Genomic DNA, 21,135 nt, shown 5'->3' with positions numbered 1-21,135 from the left:
ACCACCACCAGTAGGCAACGGGTGAAGTGTCTTGCCCAAGGACACAACGACCGAGACTGTCCAAGCCGGGGCTCGAACCGGCAACCTTCCGATTACAAGGCGAACTCCCAACTCTTGAGCCACGATCGCCCCTTAAGTGAATCCTGCATTAAAACAGGTTAACATGTTAAACATATCATCAGTCTGCCTTAGTTTTCAGTTATAAACATGTGAACACAGATAATTTTACAGTTTATGACCACAAGAGTTGGTGTGCAAAAATGAAATGAATATTTTTTTAAATTATAGAACAAAAAAAGTAAAAACAGACACTGACTCTACTATGAGAATATCAGTTCCTAAAAGGTGTGAAAGCGAAAATTTGTCAAATACCAAAACCAACAGTTGCACACGAGCTGCAGGAAACTCTGAAAGCTGCATCAAATACTGTGGTGTACATGAAACAGAGCTGCAAGTTTTAGAAGGATAAAAGGTTTAGCTGCTGCGCCGGCATTCCTCACAAAGGCAGATCAAACACATTCACAGTAAATTAAATTATACTCGACTGAGATAAAACCAGAGCAGACAGATTATCGGCTGCAGGAGAAGAAAAGGTAAAATGTGAAGTGAAACATTTAATGTTAGAATCATCAAACATGAGGATCTAAGAACACTTAAACTTTGTTCAGGTTGTTTAAGGTTAAAGACTTCAAGACTGCATATCTGCTCACATCTGTCACAGAGAGCTCTGTCAATGAAACTCCACATTAACTTAACCTTTTACAGCTTTTACAGAAAACTTAAATGCCCCAAAGACATGAGAATAAACACAGGACAATTTACAAATTAAAAACCATCTCTGACACAAACATCACGTTATTGTCATGGTTCTGGGTCATTTTGGCCCAGCGGTTTAAGTTTCCTGTGCTTTTTGTCATTTTCTGCATTATGTTAAGGATTATTCTAGGTTTCCTACGTTATTCTGTTCAGTATTCCCCCTGTGTTGTTGCCTTCTGTTTCTCCACCTGGGTGTCTGCATTTATATGGTTGTGTGAGTTCTTGTGCCATCATGTTTTCCCCAGCCTGTCATGCTCCTCATGTTCTCTCTCCCTCTCCGGTCTACATCTCTGTGTATTTCCTGTTTTACTTTGATAGTCTCTGTTTGTGTCCGTCACGATTCGTGTCAGCTGTGTTCCCTGTGTGCTCCTACGTTCCTTGTTAGTTTTCTGTGTATTTATGTCAGAGTCTCCCTCAGTCCCTCATGCTGTGTGTTCCCTTGTGTGCCTCTCTGTGCGTTTAGTTTATATTTTCCCTGTATAGTTTTGTATCATTTTCCCTTGAGTCAGCAATAAAGCTGCATTTTGAGTTCACCCAGGTGTGTTGAGAGCAGTGTTGGTCAAGTTACTTGAAAAAAGTAATCAGTAACTAATTACTTACCCAGCAAAGTAATCCCGTTACTTTACTGATTACTTATTTTAAGTAATTAGTTACTTTTCAAAAACATGATTTACAACATGAATAGGTAATAAAGTGATAGACCTTTCAGCCCAATTCTACTTTTTCTGCATAATCCATCATATAAAATGTAATCAAATGAAAAAGTGTCTTTTTAAAACTGGTTTTATTAGTTTTAATCTTTTAACTTTATGCATCAAGCCTATATTTAATTATATGAAATATTCTCTGACTGGAAGAAATTTGTTTAACATTTAAACCTATTTTCTGCACATTCCAGCACATAAAATAAAATAGTTTTTTGTGTTTACACTCAGTCTTTCAAATAGATGCACGTAAAACACAGCAGAAAATAAATAAAATCAAAGACTCAGCTGTCGTGTTGCTCTATTTTCACCTGTATAGCAGGAGAGGGGCAGGCGGAGGGAGGTTTGCCCTGGTGCAGATGTGTCGCAGCGGTCAGTGGAAGGATCTGGGAGTTTCTCTGTGAATTTCCTATTCTGTGGCAGCCTACTCTCGGTGCTTGCTCGGAAGTTTAGGGTTTTTTTTCGCTGTAAAAAATAAGTTTTCTTCCCACACAGTGAACAGCGGACGCTAATGTTTTTGTCACTTTTTACGGAATCGAACTCAAAGTAAGGTCAGTACTTCCACGCTTTAAACGCTGCACGGTCATACTCTCTCCCGCACACGTCATATTATCCATTGTTGATCTGCACACAGCTGTTGCCACGAACGTCACACTCGCTTACGTCATTGTCATGAGACACTGTTGCAAAAAAGTCACGGTTTTAGTAACGCAGTAACGCAGCGTGCTAACAGGAAAGTAAGAGTAATCTAATTACTTTTTTGCAATAGTAATCCCTTACTTTACTCGTTACTTGAAAAAAGTAATCGGATTACAGTAACGCGTTACTGCCCGTCTCTGGTTAAGAGTCCTGCATTTTGGGTCCAATCTCCTGCCTACCATACAGCGATTCATGAGTTACATTATCTGTAGAACCAAAAAACGTCTTCATGATCGGTGGAAACATAGCGTCTGCGATCATATTGACCAATCAGAGCTGGAAACACATCAGGGTCATATGTGTATTAAAAATTTAGTTTTTATGGTTAAAGTTAGACGGGGTCAAGCGTTGATCCCGGTGGGAAAGTAATTTTTTATTAAGAGACCGTGTTTGAAAAGTATGCATCATATTTATTTATTAGCCTATTGACTGATAATTTTGTGATCCATTTTCTTCTGCTCTCAGTTAAAAACTGATAATTCAGTAGACAATGATCCAATAGCACTGCTCACAAGCCCTGCCCCCACTCACATGCAACCCGCTTTTTTTTTTTCTGCTGCAGGTTTTTGTCAAACACATCTTTCTCTGGACTCACCGGTCCCGTCCGAGTCCACCAGAATTGGTCTGAGGTTATTACTCTGCAACGATTCCATATCTGGAGTCTGCGGCGGGACGCACTGGGTCAACCCACCTGGGTGACAGTAGGCAGCTGGGAGGATGGCTCGCTGCAGGTGGAGGACCAGCAAGTGTGGCAAGGACCCAAGCCTCACCACAGGATGGATGGGATGGGTGGGAGGACCAGGGGCCGGTGGAGAGCAGGGTTGCCGGTGGCAGGGAGTCGGGTCCGGGTGGTAACCCTGGTGGAACATCCCTTCGTGTTCACGCGGGACGTGGACGACGAGGGCAGCTGCCCGGCTGGTCAATTCTGCCTGGATGCTGCCGCTAACAGCTCAGAGACCCTGGAGAGATACTTCAGGGAAGTGGCAGTTGGGAACAGCAGCTCGCTGCCCAGAGACTACACCAAGTGCTGCTATGGCTATTGTATAGACCTGCTGGAGAAGCTGGCTGAGGACCTAGGCTTTGAGTTTGACCTTTACATCGTCGGAGACGGAAAGTATGGAGCTTGGAAGGGAGGGCGCTGGACCGGGCTGGTGGGAGATCTCCTGAATGGTCTGGCAGACATGGCCGTCACCTCATTTAGCATAAATTCTGCCCGTAGCCGGGTGATCGACTTCACTTCGCCCTTCTTCTCCACCAGCCTGGGCATCCTGGTGCGCAGTAAGGACACAGCAGCCCCCATCGGGGCCTTCATGTGGCCCCTGCACTGGTCCATGTGGGTGGGCATCTTCCTGGCGCTGCACATCACTGCACTTTTCCTCACGCTCTACGAGTGGAAGAGTCCTTATGGGATGACACCTCATGGGCGCAACCGGGTGAGGGTATTCTCTTACTCATCGGCTCTCAACCTGTGCTACGCCATCCTGTTCGGGCGCACCGTCTCCTCTAAGACCCCAAAGTGCTGGACAGGCCGCTTCCTGATGAACTTGTGGGCCATCTTCTGTCTGCTGGTGCTGTCCAGCTACACCGCCAACCTTGCTGCTGTCATGGTGGGAGAGAAGACCTTTGAGGAGGTCTCAGGGATCCATGATGCCAAGGTGAGACCGTAAGGTTAGATTATTTTGTCATGGTTCTGCTGTCAGTGTCAGGATCTTCAGCTAGTCTCCAATCACACGTAGAGCAAGGAGAGTGCAAACAGGACATCCTGAGGGACTAAAACATTTCTGAAGCATCCCTTTGGTTCAGCATATAGGGCTCATACTGGAGATTAGCATCCTGCATCATTATAATAATGTTGGTCAAGGACCAGTTAAATTTTCAGCCAAGTTGGGCAAGAACAACTTGAACCTTCAGTTATCATTAGCCAGGAAGTTAGCGAATGCTCTTAAAAACTATCACTAGCTAAATTTGGCTAACATGAAACCTAACTTGACAATATATTTATTATATTGTATGAATTAATTAAGAGAAGATAAACCTTTATTAGTCCCACACTTTTACCCCCAAATTATGACATCACATTGTAATTGGTCAGTTGGTGATCCTGGAACAACAATAATATGAAGATGCAGGACTCGACCATTTCTCACCTCTAACCATGCCCGGTCTCACACCATCAGTTTCACACTCACACACACAAAATTTGCAGTCACACGGTGAGTTTGAAGTGAGACGACCACGAGTGTTTTTCCTGTGAAACATTTTTCAGTCTCATGATAAAGGCGATGTGGTGCTGCTGGTTCAGGCGAGGTCAGATCTGTGTTTGTGAACTCTCTGCAGACTCTTTTCACTCTGTGCTCTCCGTCCTGAAACAATTACAGATTAAATTTGCTCTGTGGATCACCTGCCTTGTCATAATTACACTTTTAATTCAGCGGCTGATTGAAGCATGAAGCACGCCTCTCAGTGTTTGCACAGCCGGCACTGCTGGGAGCTCAGGGAGCTTTAATTGGACGTCCATCTGTGTGTGATTAGCTTTTTATTTTAAATGTGAAGCCCTGCAGCTTTCTGGGTGCCGCCTATCCTCATAGTGTATCAAGAGGCTGTGAAGGAAATTTCTGGATGTAATCTATAAAATAAAGCATGACTAAGAAGAAACATGAAACTGAATGTGAGCGTGAGTGCTACTGTGCAGCTTTGTGGGGTGTTTCAGGTCAAATGTGTTCACAGATGTTTCATGTGTTTCAGCTGAATATGCAGCATCCGCTGTTTCCTCTGTTTGTGTGTCCTTCATTCTTGTCCTCTTCCTCCTCTTTGTTGGTGTGTGCAGCTGCATCATCCGTCACAGGGTTTTCGTTTTGGGACAGTGAGGGAAAGCAGTGCGGAGGATTACATGAAGAAGAGTTTTCCAGAAATGCATGAATACATGAGACGCTTCAACGAGCCGACCACACCTGAAGGAGTTGCCACCCTCAAGTAAGAGAGCAGCATTCAGCCGCAGGTTATGCTCTGATTCTCTTGGTTCTAACAGAGAAACCAGACTCAGTTCAGTTTTTCTAATTTTATTTATGGCCAAACACAAACAACTCCATTTTTAATTGGAAGAAATCTCTGAATCAAGGAATCATTCAACAGGAATCAAGAAGGGGTTGAGAGGAGATGGAAGAGAGCAAGGGGAGACAGAAAGCGTAGAGGTGTAATGCAGAGAGTTGTATGAACTGAGAGTGATGAAAGTGAGTGAAGAAGAAACAGACATATCCTGGTCAAAAATGACTCCAAGGTTCCTCAGAGTGTTACTGGAGGCCAGAGTAAGCATCTGGTTAGATACCATATTTCTAAGATTTTCAGGGCTGAGTACAATAGCCTCAGTTTTATCTGAATTAAGAAGCAGAAAATTAAAGGTCATCCGGGTCTTTATGTCTTTCAGACATTTCTGCAGTTTAACCAATTGGTGTGTGCTATCTGGCTGCATGGATAGATAAAGTTGTGTGTCATCTGCATAGCAGTGAAAATGTATGCTATGCCTTCTGATGATGCTGCCTAAGGGAAGCATGTATAATGTAAACAGAATTGGTCCTAGCACTGAACTCTGTGGAACTCCATAATTAACCTTAGTATGTGAAGAGGACTCTCTATTTACATGAACAAATGGCTATCTGTTCATATCGATCTATTCGATAGATATGATCCAAACCATTGCAGCAATTCATCAAGTATTTGAAATAATTGGATTAAAAAAATTCTGGACATGAATTCATTGCTTTGATGCTTCGTTTAATGCATGGCTCTGTAGCTCACCAATGTGTTAAAAAATGTAAACGCAAGTGTTTCACCCACATTTGTGACTGAAAAACAGAATTGAAATACAAATGTATTTAGAAGCAGCATATGAATATAAAGCCTGGCCCATGCAGCCCCCAGTTTTAAGCAGAAACACTGATAACACAACAGCAGCAGTGACTCTGGTACAGTTTGTTTCCATCCACTGCTGTTTGTTTTACACAGAGAAAAATCTGGAGTAAGTCTCCAGAAGTTGTATTAAAATATGCAGATGAACTGGTTAAATTATACAGCTTAATGAAGGCTGATGGCACCATCCCTATTTTACATGGAAGCTGCAGCAGGAAATGCATCCAGTCCGGAGCTGAAGTGTGTGGGGGGTATGGGGTGTACTAGACCTTATGAATATCAAGGCTTTTGTTTTCAGATTAAGAGTGAAATAATATGAAATAATGTGTTAAAAAAACTTCATTAATATTTAAAAATATAAAAATAAAAACTTTTTTCACAATCTAATTAAAATGTACATGGGCCAGTACAACTCTTAGCCAATAATCTGAGGGACACTGAATTATTAATATCAATTAATGTATATACCATCATAACATCTGTTTTCAGCAGCACAAAACCTTGCCTCCTATAAATGTCAGAAAACCTTCCAAGAACACAAAGTAAAGGTATTTTTTAGTTTAGATTGCATATATATCTTATTTTAAAATGGAAACCATTGAGCAGCTCAATTCTGACAGATTCTGAAAGGCAGACATCGTCTCTTTTTATGGAACATCCTCTGATGATTTATAAACGAACAGGATTTTCTTGTGTTTTTATTTAGGCTCAAAGTTTGATGTTTGAAGGCTCACAGTGACGTGAACTAATAACTCTCCCCAAATGCGTTACACCAAAAGTAAGAAGCCTTTTTTGTAAAATGTAATGGGTAGAAAGTACAGATATTTGTTTAAAATTTTAGGGAGTAAAAGTAAAAAGAAGTAAGAAAAAAAACTACTTGAGTAAAGTACAGACACCTAAAACTTCTACTGACGTTTAGCAACAAAGTATTTGTACTTCGTCACTTACCACCTCTCAGCTGCAGCACTAATTCAACCCCTGCAGCGCAGTATCTGTAATACCTACAGCATGCTCTAATCCAGTGGTTCCCAAACTTTTTTTGCTAGCCCCCCCTTGTTTTACAAGAAAATCTCCCACACCCCCACCACAAACACATCCTCCAACCACACACACCCATAACGACAAAGGTATGTGCCTTTTTTCACGTGACACTGTGCGCCACATTATTGTTTACATGAGATGAATTTCTACAATGGCGGATAAAGACAAAATACTGTTACTGTTAATCTGACTATCTGCAGTTTTTACACGCTTACAAATACACACGCAGTTACTGTTCCTCCATTTAGAAAGCCTGAGGCGTCATGGTGTAATTATTTTATGTGTAGTTGGTTTTTTTCCTGTGTAATAATATTCAACATTGCTATCAATACATTTTTCAAAAAATGCCTCTCTGTGCAAAATGGGTTCAACTGTGGGATACTGTGATTTGGACAGGGAGGGGAAATTGTGGCAGAATCAGCTTGATGTTTTTTGTATCCCACTGTAACTTTACTGTATAAAGAGCTAACATCTCCAAAACGTCAGGAGTAGTTAGTCATTATAAGAAGTGTTTGTGAACTAAAAATCACGAATGTGGGATACTTTTTGTCCGTGATTTGGGCAACCCAGCGCGAGCTCCCGACGCAGGGGAAACAAATTCTGTCGGGGAGACCTACTTTGGCACTTATGCAGCTGAAGCCAAAGGCAAGATATGCTTCATCATATTTTCTAGTATTTGGCTTGGAAGGAAGTTGGTTTGGAAACATTTTTGGCTAAGTTTCATCTTCTGCTTTGCATTTGTGTGGGAGCCCCGTCAAAAACCTGTCCAAAATGCTAACAGTGTCCAAGCATTCTTCTTCTTTCTTTTTTTTCTCATACCGCGCCCCTCCTGCAATGGCGCCCCCCACTTTGGGAACCTCTGCTCTAATGTTCTAATAGGATATTATGGTCAACAGTATCGAACGCTGCACTGAGGTCTAGCAGGACAAGCACAGAGATGAGTCACTGTCAGAGGCCATAAGAAGATCATTTGTAACCTTCACTAAAGCTGTTTCTGTGCTGTGATGGTCTCTGAAACCTGACTGAAACTCTTTAAACAAGCCATTCCTCTGCAGATGATCTTTAAGCTGTTTGACAACTACTGAAAGGAAGGTTAAAGATTGGCTTATAAGTAGCTAAGAACGCTGGGTCAAGATACGATTTAATTACTGATACTGTGGTATGTAGGTGATTGATGAAGATAGGCCGATCATAATTAAAACTGAACATCCCAGCACAGTAGAGGCTCGGACTGGAAACACGTCAGAAGAAAACAGGAAGACATGACGTGCATCATTGTCTGTGTGTGTGGTTTTGGAGTTTTCCGTAGTAACAGTGTGGCTCTGTGTTGAAGGACAGATCCTCCTCAGCTCGATGCCTTCATCATGGACAAAGCTCTGTTGGATTACGAAGTCTCCATCGATGCCGACTGCAAACTGGCGACAGTCGGGAAACCGTTTGCCATCGAAGGTAAGCAAGCAATACTGCGGGTGTTCCGTCTGTGTTTCGGTCAGGTCAAAGTGTACATTTGCTGTTTCTGTTTAGGTGACTTCCTGTCAGTGTTTTCTTTTAATTGGACTAATCAGAGGAGAGGAGCAAAGTTGTGTGATAGTTTAGCGATTTAAAGATCAGCTGGTGAATCAGTCAAACAACCTTGACATACTGAGGGGTGTAAACATCATAGTTCAGAAGTTCAGAAAACAAGCCAGCACTATGAAACTCGTCAGGTGACCTGAAGCTTCAGATAACAAGAAACAGAAAAACTGATCTGAGTCTGAAGCCAAATTGTCGAGTCATTGTAGAGAAAGATGAATGCTTCACTGTTGGTGCTCTGATACAGCATCACTATTATCAAAATGGCGACTAACAGAAAAAAGGTGACATGAAATCGTTCCATCCATGGAGTGAAGCTGAAGTTTACGTGATCCCTCAACACACACTGAGGACGTCAACAATAACAGTTTTAATAAATAATGGAAATAAAGAGTCCACAGCTGTTAGTTTCATCTGTTTCTCACTTTCATAGTTTCAGGTTTACATTTACTGAGGGTCTGCACCAGTCCTGCGTCACTGTTCTTTATTTTAGCTGTTTGGACAAACGGAATCTGCAGATTTGACAAAAGGCACGGAAGATGGGTGGGTGTACGTGAGGGACCAAGCAGCCAAGGCATAGAGGACACAGGAAAAAATATATTCAAAATTGGTTTTCTTTATTTTAACCCTCAAAAAAACGTTTAAAAAAAATTCAAAAATATAATTAGAGGGCCCATAAAAGAGGTCAACTAAATATAACTCTATAAAATGTAATTTCCAGAACCTTAACAAAGTGGACACAACTTAACTCACAAACTGACCTCATTACAAGACACAAGAGGGTAGCTTTTATAGTGGTTTAGCCAAACCATTTACACACAATAGGAAGGAAACAAAAACACTAATACTAACTAAGCACAGAATAACATAAGTAAACCTAAAACATCCCTGTTTCTGTTAAGAACATTGTTGGTCCTGCTGAGCAGGCATTTTGTTTTCAAAGTCTTTAGCCACGCCTTTTGCCCAGACAGGAAACAGCTACTGCCCCACACCAGGTAACTCAAAGAAAGAAAAACATAATTAATATAACAGAAAACATTTTTAGAAAAACCACACAATGCTATTATGTGCATGCTTTGTAATATCAGTGTTATGTTTAGGTAAAATGATTAATGAATCATATTAGTGAAGTGGCTGCAAACCAAATAAATAAAGTGAACGAATGGAATTGTTTTACCCATATGTGGCTGATGCCATCACAGTGTAGGACCAGATTTAGATGGAGAAGAAGACCAATGTAGAGGCAGGCCTACAAACCAAAGCTGACAGGAAATTATGTAGATCAGCACAGTGACTCGTCTCTATGAGGTCAAACATTGGGTTGAAACGTGAATAAAGTTTAAATTTGAATATGAGCAGTAAAAGTTTCCCGCTCTGACCTTCAGATGAACCATAATTAAGATTTTCTTTTAGTTTAATTAGACTTCGCGTCATCCTCCAGAATAATTACTGCTTAGACCTCTTAATTAACAGGTCCGTGGTTTTCTCTCCTGATTTATTCGACTTCCTGTTCTTGGCTCAGACATCCGTCTGCTCACTCCACACAAACAGACATGAACAATGGCTGATGTTGCTGTTTGTATTGTTCACCTTTCTGATGTTTTTTCTTCCTCTCAGAGCCTCTGAGGTTCAGCTTTCTGTAATATGAGCCTGATCGCCTGTTATTGATTGTTGTTGACAGTTTCTTTGTTTGTTGTTTGTGTGTCATGTTTTTGTTTTGTTTTTTCTTTTATGCTCAATAACATCTGTCTGCTCAAATGTCTGATTTCTCTCTGCAGTTCCTGGACAGATAGAGAAACAAATTATGTTTATGCCGTTTATGCCGTTTGTTGTTTTTATTGTTTACTGTTTATTTGTTTCCAGGTTACGGTATCGGCCTCCCTCAGAATTCTCCTCTGACATCCAATGTCTCCGAGTTCATCAGCAGGTACAAATCCGATGGTTACATGGACCTGCTGCACGACAAGTGGTACAAAGTGGTTCCGTGTGGGAACCGTGTGTTCGCCGTTACTGAGGTCAGTGTGACAGCAGCACACCTGTGTGGCCATGGCCACCTGTTCCTTCCTGTTGCTGGTGTAGAGCTGCTCAGAGATCAAACCTGAGATGCTTTCATGAAATGTATTTTATTTCAACCTTCTCAAAGCCAACAGAACAACATGAGGAGGCGTCTGGACACTTCAGATCTGGACTGGATATTTTTTTTGACTGTGCTCAGGTGGGCAGATGCTGTCCCCTGCTGGTCACTCTGAGACACAGCTATCAAACCTCATAAAGGCAGATTAAAAAACATAACACAAACTGCAGTCGGCAACAGGAAACCAGTTAGCAACACAGCAAGAAACCAGCTGCTGACACACTGCAGGCACAGAGGACAGGGCAAACACATCTTCCTGCTCTTAAAACAAGCTGCCTGCTGACCTTAGATCAGTTACATCTGTGCGTCCATTTAAAAACAGACTCAAAATCTCTTTGTTTGCACAGGCCTGCACTCATCAGGTGTTTTTTTTGTTTTGGTTTATTTTAGTTTTATATTTTGCTCTTTTCAATGCCTTTACAATTTTAAACATGCACAGGTTCTTATGTTTTTATCTTCTGCGTTAAGCATGTTTCATTTGGAACTAATGAAATGTGGTAAATAAGTAATCGCCACTCCCTTCTCTCTCAGACTCTTCAGATGGGCATCAGCCACTTTTCCGGACTCTTCGTGTTGCTGTGCGTCGGCGTGAGCGGCGCTTTGCTGACTCTGGCAGGCGAACATGGTTTTTACCGACTCGTTCTGCCACACATCCGCCGCCGTCAGAACCTAAAGTACTGGCTGCACACCTCACAGGTAAGTCAGAGAAGGATGATCTCAGCTGAGTGCTTTTATATAATTCATTCATGTTTGTGAAAAACTCAATGAGAAAACTAAACGCTCTGTGTGACAGAAAATCCACCGAGCTCTGAACATGACGTACGAGGACGTGAAGAGGCAGCGAGCTGAGAAAGAGAAGAGGTCAGTCTCACCATCTGAGCTCAGAGTGTTTAGGTTAACTTTGATGGGAGTTGCAAGATGTCAACAGAGAACAGCACAACCTTAGGCTTCAATCTCCAGTTATTCTTTCAGTTATGAAGCTGATTTTATAATTCATGAATGAGAAGTACGATAAATATAAACTTTCATGAGCAAAAACGCTGTTGAAAAAGTCTTGGTTTTAAATTAGAAACACATGATCTTATAATGTTTTTTTCAGTTCTTCAAGCTAAACGTCTCCTTTGGAGTTTAGAGATTTCTTATCCACATATTTCTCACTGACTTATGTGCATTATTCTGAGCCTAAGGTCTTTGTCTGTGTTCAGCTGTAACCTGCACAAGTCTCAGCCCCCTCGGGCCCCTCCCGCTCCGGGAGCTTCAGCCAAATGGAACAACGAGACGAGCAAGGACGCCGATGCCGCAGCTACCGCCGCTGCTGCCAAAGATGCCAGAGACTTCAAAAGAGTCCACTTCAACCTGGAGACGCTGAACACCCGCCGTCTGCTTGCTCGTCTTGCAGTCTCTGAAGCCAAGGGAGGCAGCGCCATGGCTGAGAGGGAGGGTCCAGCCAAGCCGAAGGCGGGGCCAAACAGCAGGCTGTGTGAGAATGGAGGACCGGCGGCTTCGTTCACCAACCGACTGCTCACGCTCCCCTCCTCATCCTCCTCTGCAAGACTCAATGCTTCAGCTCCACCCCCCACAGCCGCAGCGCTTTCTCCGCCTGCTACTTCCACCCCTGCCCCCGTTACCATAGCCCCGCCTGCCTCAGATGCCCCACCCCGTGTTGCTGTGGCTCCGCCCCGGCCTGGCGAGCTGGAGGAGCTGGAGGAGGAGATCGAACAGATGAGGGAGAAGTTACGGACAGCTCTGGCAAGGAGAGCTGAGATTCAGACGACTCTAACCAAACCCACTGTCACAGTGACAAGCGCCCCATCATCCGTTACCACGACAACCATTATGGCGACCCCAACAACGACAGGAGCCACGCCCATTCCCATACCCACCATTACCCCAGTAACAACCCTTCCTTCCAACATGAAATGCGTAACGACCATGACCGACCCGCCTCACAAAGTCCTATCTAAAGTCCGGCCCCTCCATAGCAGCCTGGCCAGTCAGAGGAGGTGATGTTCTTTGGAAAGGTCACGACACGGCGGCCATTCTAATCAGCAGTGAGGAAAAAAAATGTTCCTTTTATTTTGTTTAACTTTCTCAAGTTCTCAAAGAAGTTGATTGGACAGAAAACATCAAAGAGCCCTGAAGCTAATCAGATGATTGGTTACCTAATCAATATTTTTAGGCTGGATGAAATTATTGAACCCTTTAGAGTACAAACACTTTATATTTCCAGCTAAAATTAGAAATCCTGTGAAAACATTAAAGAAAAAATGAAATTGTTTCAATTACTTTAGAAAATAAAAAATTACTGTTGAGAAAATATGCTAATTTAAATCCATAAATCTTAAAATGAAAGTCTGAAGATCAGGTAACATGCCCCAAACCCGAACCTTTATTATTTTACACATTTCAAAGTTTGAATAATTACTCAAAGACCAGTTATTTTATACACGAAATTTATTATTTTGTAATATTACTAATATTAGTAATTAGTATTGAATCAGTATTACTGTGAGTACAGTTTGTTTTTCAGGGTTTTTTACTCCTAAACGTCAAAGACAATCTATTTAAAATATTTTAATATGATATATTTATCACTTTAAAAGTGATGTTTTTTTGTCAATTAAGTGCTCAATAAAAAAAATATCTTTTAATGTTTTTCAGTCACAAGTACAGCTTGTGAAGTCTAAAGTCTGTCAGATAAATTATGTAAACTGAGGAAGAGAAGAAGACCAGGACGTGAGCCTGAGGTACACCGAATTTAACGAGTTCTTAGTTTGAGCCAAATACAGAATAATGTAGCAGTTGTATTATAGAAGTGCATATTCCTAAAGAATCCAGAGACTTATTTTTGCATATTTTTACATATTTAGTAACAAAACAAATAAGTTTGTATATAATTAAAATAGCTGCAGTGAATCTAAAGATTTTATTCTTTATTTTTATATAAAATCAGAGTCTGATGTTCAGTTTCCACCTCTGACTGGTTAAAACGGCCGCCGTGACAGAGACTGAAGAGCATTTCTGGAACTTTCTAAAACTCTGGCGGTGCACAAAAAGCATGTCCACTCTTTAAAAAGAAATTACAAGAAGTACACATACCACCAGACACAACATGAACAATAAAGCTGTTTCCTGTTGGGAACAGAAACGGTGGTGTTCATGCAATAACATCGTTTGTTCTTCACATAGACGTAACTCCTCTTCATGTAACATGAACATGGTTAGTGTAAGCAGTATGCCGAAGGTTTTTATTGGAGTCACTTCACTACAGACATGAAACCTTAAATGTTCCCACAGAGCCTGAACCCATCCCCGAATGTGACTTTAACCCCACCAATAACCACACACCAAGAAGTTAAACTGTAGAAATGTCTTAAAGACATAAACACCTGGATGACCTCGATTTTTCTGCTTCTAAACTTCTAAAAACTGAGGTTATTGTACTTGACCCTGAAAATCATAGAAATATGGTATCTAATCAGATACCTACTCTGGATGGCATTACCTTGGCCTCCAGTAACACTGTGAGTAATCGCGGAGTCATTTTTGACCAGGATATGTCCTTCAGCATCTACATTAAACAAATATTTATCTTTCTTCAAACATGTTTCTTAGAAACACTGAACTGCATCACTTTCCAAACTAAAGATGAAGAAATGTTCAGATTCTCCAGAAAACATGAAAACTTTTGTTAAACCTTCAAATGGTCTGAAAAGTTGAGGATGTTTTCACTCTGTTTGGTACATTTACAGGTTTCTCATAAAAAAGAAAGAAAAAAAATTGATTTGTATTTTATTCATTCATTCAGTTTGTTTTTCATCAGTTAAACTTAAATCTGAGAGATGAGCCTGAGTTTTGACTTTCAGATATTTTACTGAGTTAAATCCATTATTCATCCTGTTATTCTTCCTAAGTGTTTTTATGATAATTAATAAAATCAACTTTCTAATGAAGTCTGTGACGTTGTATTTTACTGGTTGATCTGATTTAACCGAGGAATCGGCTGGAGTTATTAAAAGGTTAAACCTCAGTGTCAGTCTAAAATTTGTTAAACCCTCTGTTTTATTCACAGCTAACAAGCTAGGTGTAGAATGATCGATCAGTGATTTGTTATGACCAGTGTTGGTCAAGTTACTTGAAAAAAGTAATCAGTAACTAATTACTGATTACTTCCCCAAAAAAGTAATCCCGTTCCTTTACTGCTTACTTATTTTCAAAGGTAATTAATTACTTAGTTACTTAGTTACTTTTTAAAAACACGATTTACAACCTGAAGAGGTGATAAAGCGATAGATCTTTCAGCCCAATTCTACTTTTTCTGCATAATCCATCATACAAAATGTAATCAAATGGAAAAGTCTCTTTTTTTTTTACTTGTTTTATCAGTTTTAATCTTTTAACTTTATGCATCAAGTAAAAATTAAATTATATGCAACATTCTCTGACTTGAAGAAATTAGTTTAACATTTAAACCTATTTTCTGCACATTCCAGCACATAAAATAAAATATTTTTTGTGTTTACACTCAGTCTTTCAAATAGATGGAAGTAAAACACAGCAGAAAATAAATAAAGTCAAAGACTAGCGGCCCTGTTGCTCTATTTTCACCTGTAAAGCAGGAGTTGGGTAGGCGGAGGTTTACCCTGGTGCAGGTGTGCCGCAGCGGTCAGTGGAAGAATCCGCGAGTTTCTCTTTGAATTTCCCATTACGTCGTTGCGCACTCGGTGCTTGTTTAGGGTTTTGTTTTCGCTGTAAAAAGAAGTTTTCTTCCCACGCACAACGGACACTAATGTTTTTGTCACTTTTTGTGGAATCAAACTCAAACTAAGGTCAGTACTTCCACGCTTTAAACGCTGCACGCTCATACTCTCTCCCGCACTCGATATATTATCCATCGTTGATCTGCACACAGCTGTTGTCACGAACGTCGCACTCGCTTACGTCATTGTCATGGGACATTCTCGCAAAAAAGTCACGGTTTTAGTAACGCAGTAACGCAGCGTTCCTACAGGAAAGTAACGGTAATGTAAATACCGTTTTTGCGATAGTAATCCCTTACTTTACTCGTTACTTTAAAAAAGTAATCAGATTACAGTAACGCATTGGGTTACTGCCCATCTCTGGTTATAACACAGCTTTACTGAGTGTACAGTAAGCATCCATCAGTGATTACAATAACAATACCTCTTAATGCTGTAAAAGGTATTGCAACGACATAAAGCTGCCATACACCTTGGCTTAAACCAGTATAAGACGTCTTAGCCACAAGAGCATGCATGTAGAAAGTATGCACCTATGCTAACAGTTTCCTTTGTTTTCTAGCATTTACACTAAACTAACACAAAATGTCATCTGCAGATGTGATGAAGGGTATACTCAGTCATTTTTTTTCTTTATTTTAATAGAAGAAAATACTGTACTCATAAATATACATTGATTAGTGAGTAGCTACATCTTCCAACAATTGAGGAACCCTCATGAACTTATCATTAATGTATTAAAAATAGATAACAGCTGCCATGTTGCCCAACCATCTTGAATACAGTGATTTCTGTTCTGCCTAATCAGCACAGCGATTATAGACTGGCCCCATACCAGAGGTGGAGGAGAACAGAAATGGTAGGCATTGGCATGCTGTGGACGGGCATTTTAATTCCTATCTGCATTTCAAACTGAAGATATCAAGGATCAAATCTATGTTTTATCATTAAAGAAACAAAAACATGAAAGGGACAATGCCACCACGATCTCATCTCATCTCCTGAAATGAAGCTGGGGCTCTAACACATGAAAATGTGCATAAACAAGTTATTTGCAATACTGTCATAGTTACTTAATGTGATCAGAAAAGAAACAATCTGCTGACATTTATAGGTGAGATTTTACACTTTGTTTCCTGATGAGGTGTTCGCGGACCTGTTAGTTCTGGGGAGTTGTAATGCAATCAGTGTTCCTGTTCTTGATCTTGTGACATTTTTGGAAATTCAAACAGAAATGTGGTTGTTGTCACTTTAAGAGTTTCTCTCTTTTTATTTTAAAAAAATCTTTTAGATAATTTCATCTCAAATATTGAAACAGGTGTTTGTAAAAATAAACCACTGAACCTTGTTCATACAGAGAATTATAAACATTTAATCATGTTTAAAAAAAATTTAACATCTGTTTTCTGATTGATCAGCTCTTGTTGAGAGCAGCTGCCAGCTGGTTGTAGCTCATCTTCCTCAGTATCTCCTCAGTTACCTCCTTGGCCCCCTCGGCGTGGTACTTCTGGACCATGAGGTCAACAGTTTTGGTTCTGTCTGCGGCCTCCAGTCGGCTGACGGAGATCGGATCAGTCCGGAGACTCAGGAAGCGCTGGAAGGTTTTCAGATCCTCTGAACCGAGACGGTTGAGCATCTGCAGCAGCTGCAGGGTCGCATCTTCGTCCTGCAAGTCCAGCACCTTCACTGACATGGGAGAGACCGGAACACAGATCAGACCAGATCCACACACATTAACTGATCTGCAAGACCGGTAATGTTGTGGTGATGGAGCTGTACTCCCTTAAGATGGTGTCGAAGAGGCCAAGATAAAGACAATGCTGGACAATACCTCCCACCCACTCCATGACGTACTGCCCAGTCACAGGAGCACGCTTAGTGAGAGACTGAGATTACCCATAATGCACCACTGAATGACACAGGAAATCATTTCTCCCTGTGGATATCACATCCAACTAATGCACAGTACACACTGCAGTAGTTACATCATTTTGCACATCCCCTACAGTAAAATAACAAATAACATTTAAATAAAGTTTTACAGTTTAGGGTAAAATGTCAATCATATATTTTTAACCTTTGTAAGATTCTGGATATTTATAATTGAGCTATTTGTTTATATTAAAGTTATTTTTTTTATATTCTGTAATTTTGTAATATATTGCATTATTTCATTTCCTCGGGGATTAATAAAGGATTCTGATTCTGATGTTTATAGATCTGTCTGTGTGAACAAAAGATCTGAGGTCACTCTGGATTAAACAGATTATTCAGATTAAGTCATCAGAAATGTTTGAAACTACAGTTATTAATTAAAGTTATGTTATCACTGTTACCTGATAAACATTTCTCAGGTGGAACAGCTGGATTTCTGATTAGCTGATGAAAGAGTAAGTTTGGTTTGATTAAAGTCTCTAAAGGACAAAAAGCATGTCTGGGGGCAGCAGTCTGAAACTGCTGGACACCAGCCAATTAAAGGACAGGATTCAGACGCATGAGCACAAACTGGGAGCCAGGAAAAAAACACTGGTCAGGACAGGCAAACATTCAATGGAGATGTCTGGCTGAAACAATCAAAGAGAAGCTGCAGGTTCACGAGCCTCCATGATAAAGTCTCACATTTTCAAGAACCATGATGTGTTTTCAGTTTGACTATAAATCAACTACAGACACAGGTAAAAGAAGGTCACATGTAGTGTGAATTACCTTTTAGCTGGATGTCTCGGGCCCAGACCTCACACTCTTTGTTGCCAAACAGCCAGCCGATCAGATGGGATCCAGCCACATGACTCCTGAGCTGCAGCCTCACTTGTGTGGCTCCAGCCTTCAGCTGCACCTGGAATGACGGCAGGAAGTTGTTGTAGTCTCTGAAGTTCACGAACTTTGATATCTGAAACGATAAAAACAACAAATGAGCTTCATGAGAGTGTGTGTGTAAAAATTAAGATCTCGGTCTAATCAGGAAGCAGCGTCAACAAACTCAGCTTCCTGTTTCTGAACAGCTGATGGAGTTCCAATTCGAGGATTCACTATGGCAATGGTAAACAAAGAGAAAGTAAAGCATCAGGTGAGAGCAGGTGAGAGCAGGTGCAGCGTCCAAGTGACATACCTCTGGCTGGATGACTGTGACGGGCTCTCCAATCAGTTTGTATGTGTGATTTGGGATCAGTTCGCAGTCAGGAATAGCTTCGACGTACTCAGCCCCAATCCGCCGCTTCCACTCTTTTCTCACCTGCACATCAGGTGATCAGTCAGAGCCACAAAGACTGATTCAGGTATTTGTTACCGGTGTCAGAGGATATCATTTCAAATATAAATCATTTGAAATTTAAACCTTTCACTGCACTTTTCATGGATATTGTAAGGACCCTTCAGGCAGGGCCTGCTTACCTGAGTGAGGCAGACATTCCTGGGCAGCAGCAGGACAAACAGTGTGGAATTTGTGGGTTGAGAGAAGATCAACACCAGGCCAGCAATTTGGTCACTGGGCGCTGGGGTCACCAGACCAAAGCACGAGAAGCCCGAGATATCAACTGTCACATGACTATCGGTCACCTGACCTGGAGTGATAAAGTCCACACATTCCCCAGTGACATGAGCTACAGATAGGAAGTGCTGACCACCATCTGCAAGATAGAAAAACATTCATCCAGAGACTATCAAGAAACGTCAGCCAGCGATGGCAATTCAGACGTGTCTGACATGGTAACCCTGGAATGAGCCAAACACAAAATGTAAATCTAAACTTCTCTCCAAAGTCTCGGACTCAGAGGATTAAACAAGATCAGAAAGTATTTTTCTTTCCTCCAAAACATCAGGCGAGGATGATTTTTTCTGCAGGTTCTGTTTGCAGTCATGTGAATGTGAAGTTTGACCTCATGGTGGGACTGTGACATGTAACTGGCAGAAAACATGTCAAAGAAACAGTTAGTGACCTGAGAGCAGCTGGCAATGCGGCAGGTGGAGTCGCTGGAAGCTCCCAGTCAGCAGGTGGAACCTGAACAGAGCTCCTGCCACCTGCAGCCCTTTAGAGGACAGGAAGTCCACATCCCAGGGAACCATCTCATACACCACGTCACCAAATCCCTCCAACACCAGGCCTGTCAGACTGCACCTGAACACACCGTGCTGCTGGCAGCGCAACCTGGCAACATGGAAACATTACTGTTTATTTGTTAGCTCTTAACTGTGAGGTGATATTCAGAGCATCTAGACAGTGTTCACAGCCTTAAATTGTATTATACAGCCCTTTGCTGCATGTCTTCCCCTTTCTCTCTCTGCCTGCGCTTTCCTGTCGTTTCTTCACTGAGCCTTCTAATAAAGTTGAAAATGGACAAAAAAATATTTGTTTATAGTTTTTTCTCTAATTGATCTTCTGAGTTAACTTCAGTAATTACTTCCTTCAAACCATCAACGTGTCTTTTAGACCCCATTCCTACAAGACTCATCAATGAAGTCCTGCCATTAATTAATGCTTCAATCTTAAATCTGGTCAACCTATCTGGGGGTTTGCTCACTATGTGTTTATACACCACTCTGCATTTAATCATTAGTGAGTCTAAACAAATCTAAGATTGTCTTCATACAAGAAACACATTCGACCACGTCAGACATAAAAATGCTGACTACAAGATGGCGAGGTCACTACTTCAAACTCCAAAGCTCGTCAAAGATCCATAGGGAAGGTACATTATTGTTCAAGTTAATATTCTATAACAAAAAATAAATTTTATAAATATATATGGCCCCAGTGATGAAATTTGTAGAATATTTGTAGAAAGGTGCATAGATAAATACTTAAGACATAAAGAACTAAAGAAGGCTGAAACCACAGTCATTATTTGGTGGGAGGCTTTAAAGCCCACGTCCTCATTTTAGGTTTGACAGCATTTTAGTAGATAGGGGTGAATGGCTTAAGCATGAATTGAGCTGCGGTTTGGGGAAGGCCTCGAAGGGAACCTGCAGCGGCTCCTGGACCTGGCAGATTAGTACTACATAGAAGTGAAGAAGTGAAATAATTGAAAAGGAGAGGGAGGGTGAGAACAAAGAGCTTGTAGAACTGGGGGATCATATATAGATAAGAACCGGAAGGAGCCTGTTGGGAGGCATCGTCCCGCTCTCCATCGATGTCGGTCAGCAGCGACAGCTTCGGCTTCGTCCCAGACGAGGCTGACGGTTTGCAGATCCTCCATAAATGTTCAATGCCATGTGATCTTTGGCTAGCCTTGCTTTCCCTTGGCAGTGTGCGGGAACCATGTAATGGGGCTCTTGGCCCATTACATGGTATGAATATGAATGGCTCTCATCCATTCATATCCTTTTCAGGGTCGTGGGACCCGTGCAGCTGTCAACCATCCAGACGCAGCAGTGGGAGTTGGAGTAGAGACCACGAAGGGCGTCTGCAAACTGCTGGGGGACTCCATAGTGATGTAGGATAGCCCATAGTCGGCCGGTGGACGCTGTCAAAAGCCTTCTTGAAATCGATAAAATTGATAGAAATCTT

The 21,135-nt window shown here is 41.3% G+C and overlaps 2 protein-coding genes across 2 annotated transcripts in view; one reads left to right on the top strand and one right to left on the bottom strand.

Annotated features, from left to right (window-relative positions):
- Nucleotides 1–14,319, top strand: part of grin3bb (glutamate receptor, ionotropic, N-methyl-D-aspartate 3Bb) — a 53,812-nt gene extending 39,493 nt beyond the window's left edge. Inside the window, exons 3-9 of the mRNA XM_005922967.3 lie at nucleotides 2,782–3,874; nucleotides 5,047–5,192; nucleotides 8,500–8,615; nucleotides 10,602–10,753; nucleotides 11,404–11,568; nucleotides 11,666–11,733; nucleotides 12,078–14,319. Of these exons, the coding sequence (XP_005923029.1) occupies nucleotides 2,782–3,874; nucleotides 5,047–5,192; nucleotides 8,500–8,615; nucleotides 10,602–10,753; nucleotides 11,404–11,568; nucleotides 11,666–11,733; nucleotides 12,078–12,879 (2,542 nt within the window). The 3' untranslated portion in view covers nucleotides 12,880–14,319. The remainder of the gene's footprint in view (nucleotides 1–2,781; nucleotides 3,875–5,046; nucleotides 5,193–8,499; nucleotides 8,616–10,601; nucleotides 10,754–11,403; nucleotides 11,569–11,665; nucleotides 11,734–12,077) is intronic.
- Nucleotides 14,320–16,027: 1,708 nt separating this feature from the next.
- Nucleotides 16,028–21,135, bottom strand: part of LOC102304245 — a 13,092-nt gene continuing 7,984 nt past the window's right edge. The window contains exons 6-10 of the mRNA XM_005922965.3: nucleotides 19,568–19,776; nucleotides 19,023–19,258; nucleotides 18,742–18,864; nucleotides 18,339–18,522; nucleotides 16,028–17,318 (exon numbers count right to left, since the gene is read on the bottom strand). Coding sequence (XP_005923027.1) covers nucleotides 17,047–17,318; nucleotides 18,339–18,522; nucleotides 18,742–18,864; nucleotides 19,023–19,258; nucleotides 19,568–19,776 — 1,024 coding nt within the window. The 3' untranslated portion in view covers nucleotides 16,028–17,046. The remainder of the gene's footprint in view (nucleotides 17,319–18,338; nucleotides 18,523–18,741; nucleotides 18,865–19,022; nucleotides 19,259–19,567; nucleotides 19,777–21,135) is intronic.

This window comes from Haplochromis burtoni, unplaced genomic scaffold (genome assembly GCF_018398535.1).
Source record: "Haplochromis burtoni strain Fernald_Lab_line unplaced genomic scaffold, NCSU_Asbu1 Contig_61, whole genome shotgun sequence".
Taxonomy (NCBI): Eukaryota; Metazoa; Chordata; class Actinopteri; order Cichliformes; family Cichlidae; genus Haplochromis; species Haplochromis burtoni.
The sequence above is the reverse complement of the archived record's forward strand: the minus strand, read 5'-3'. Positions and strand labels throughout refer to the sequence as shown.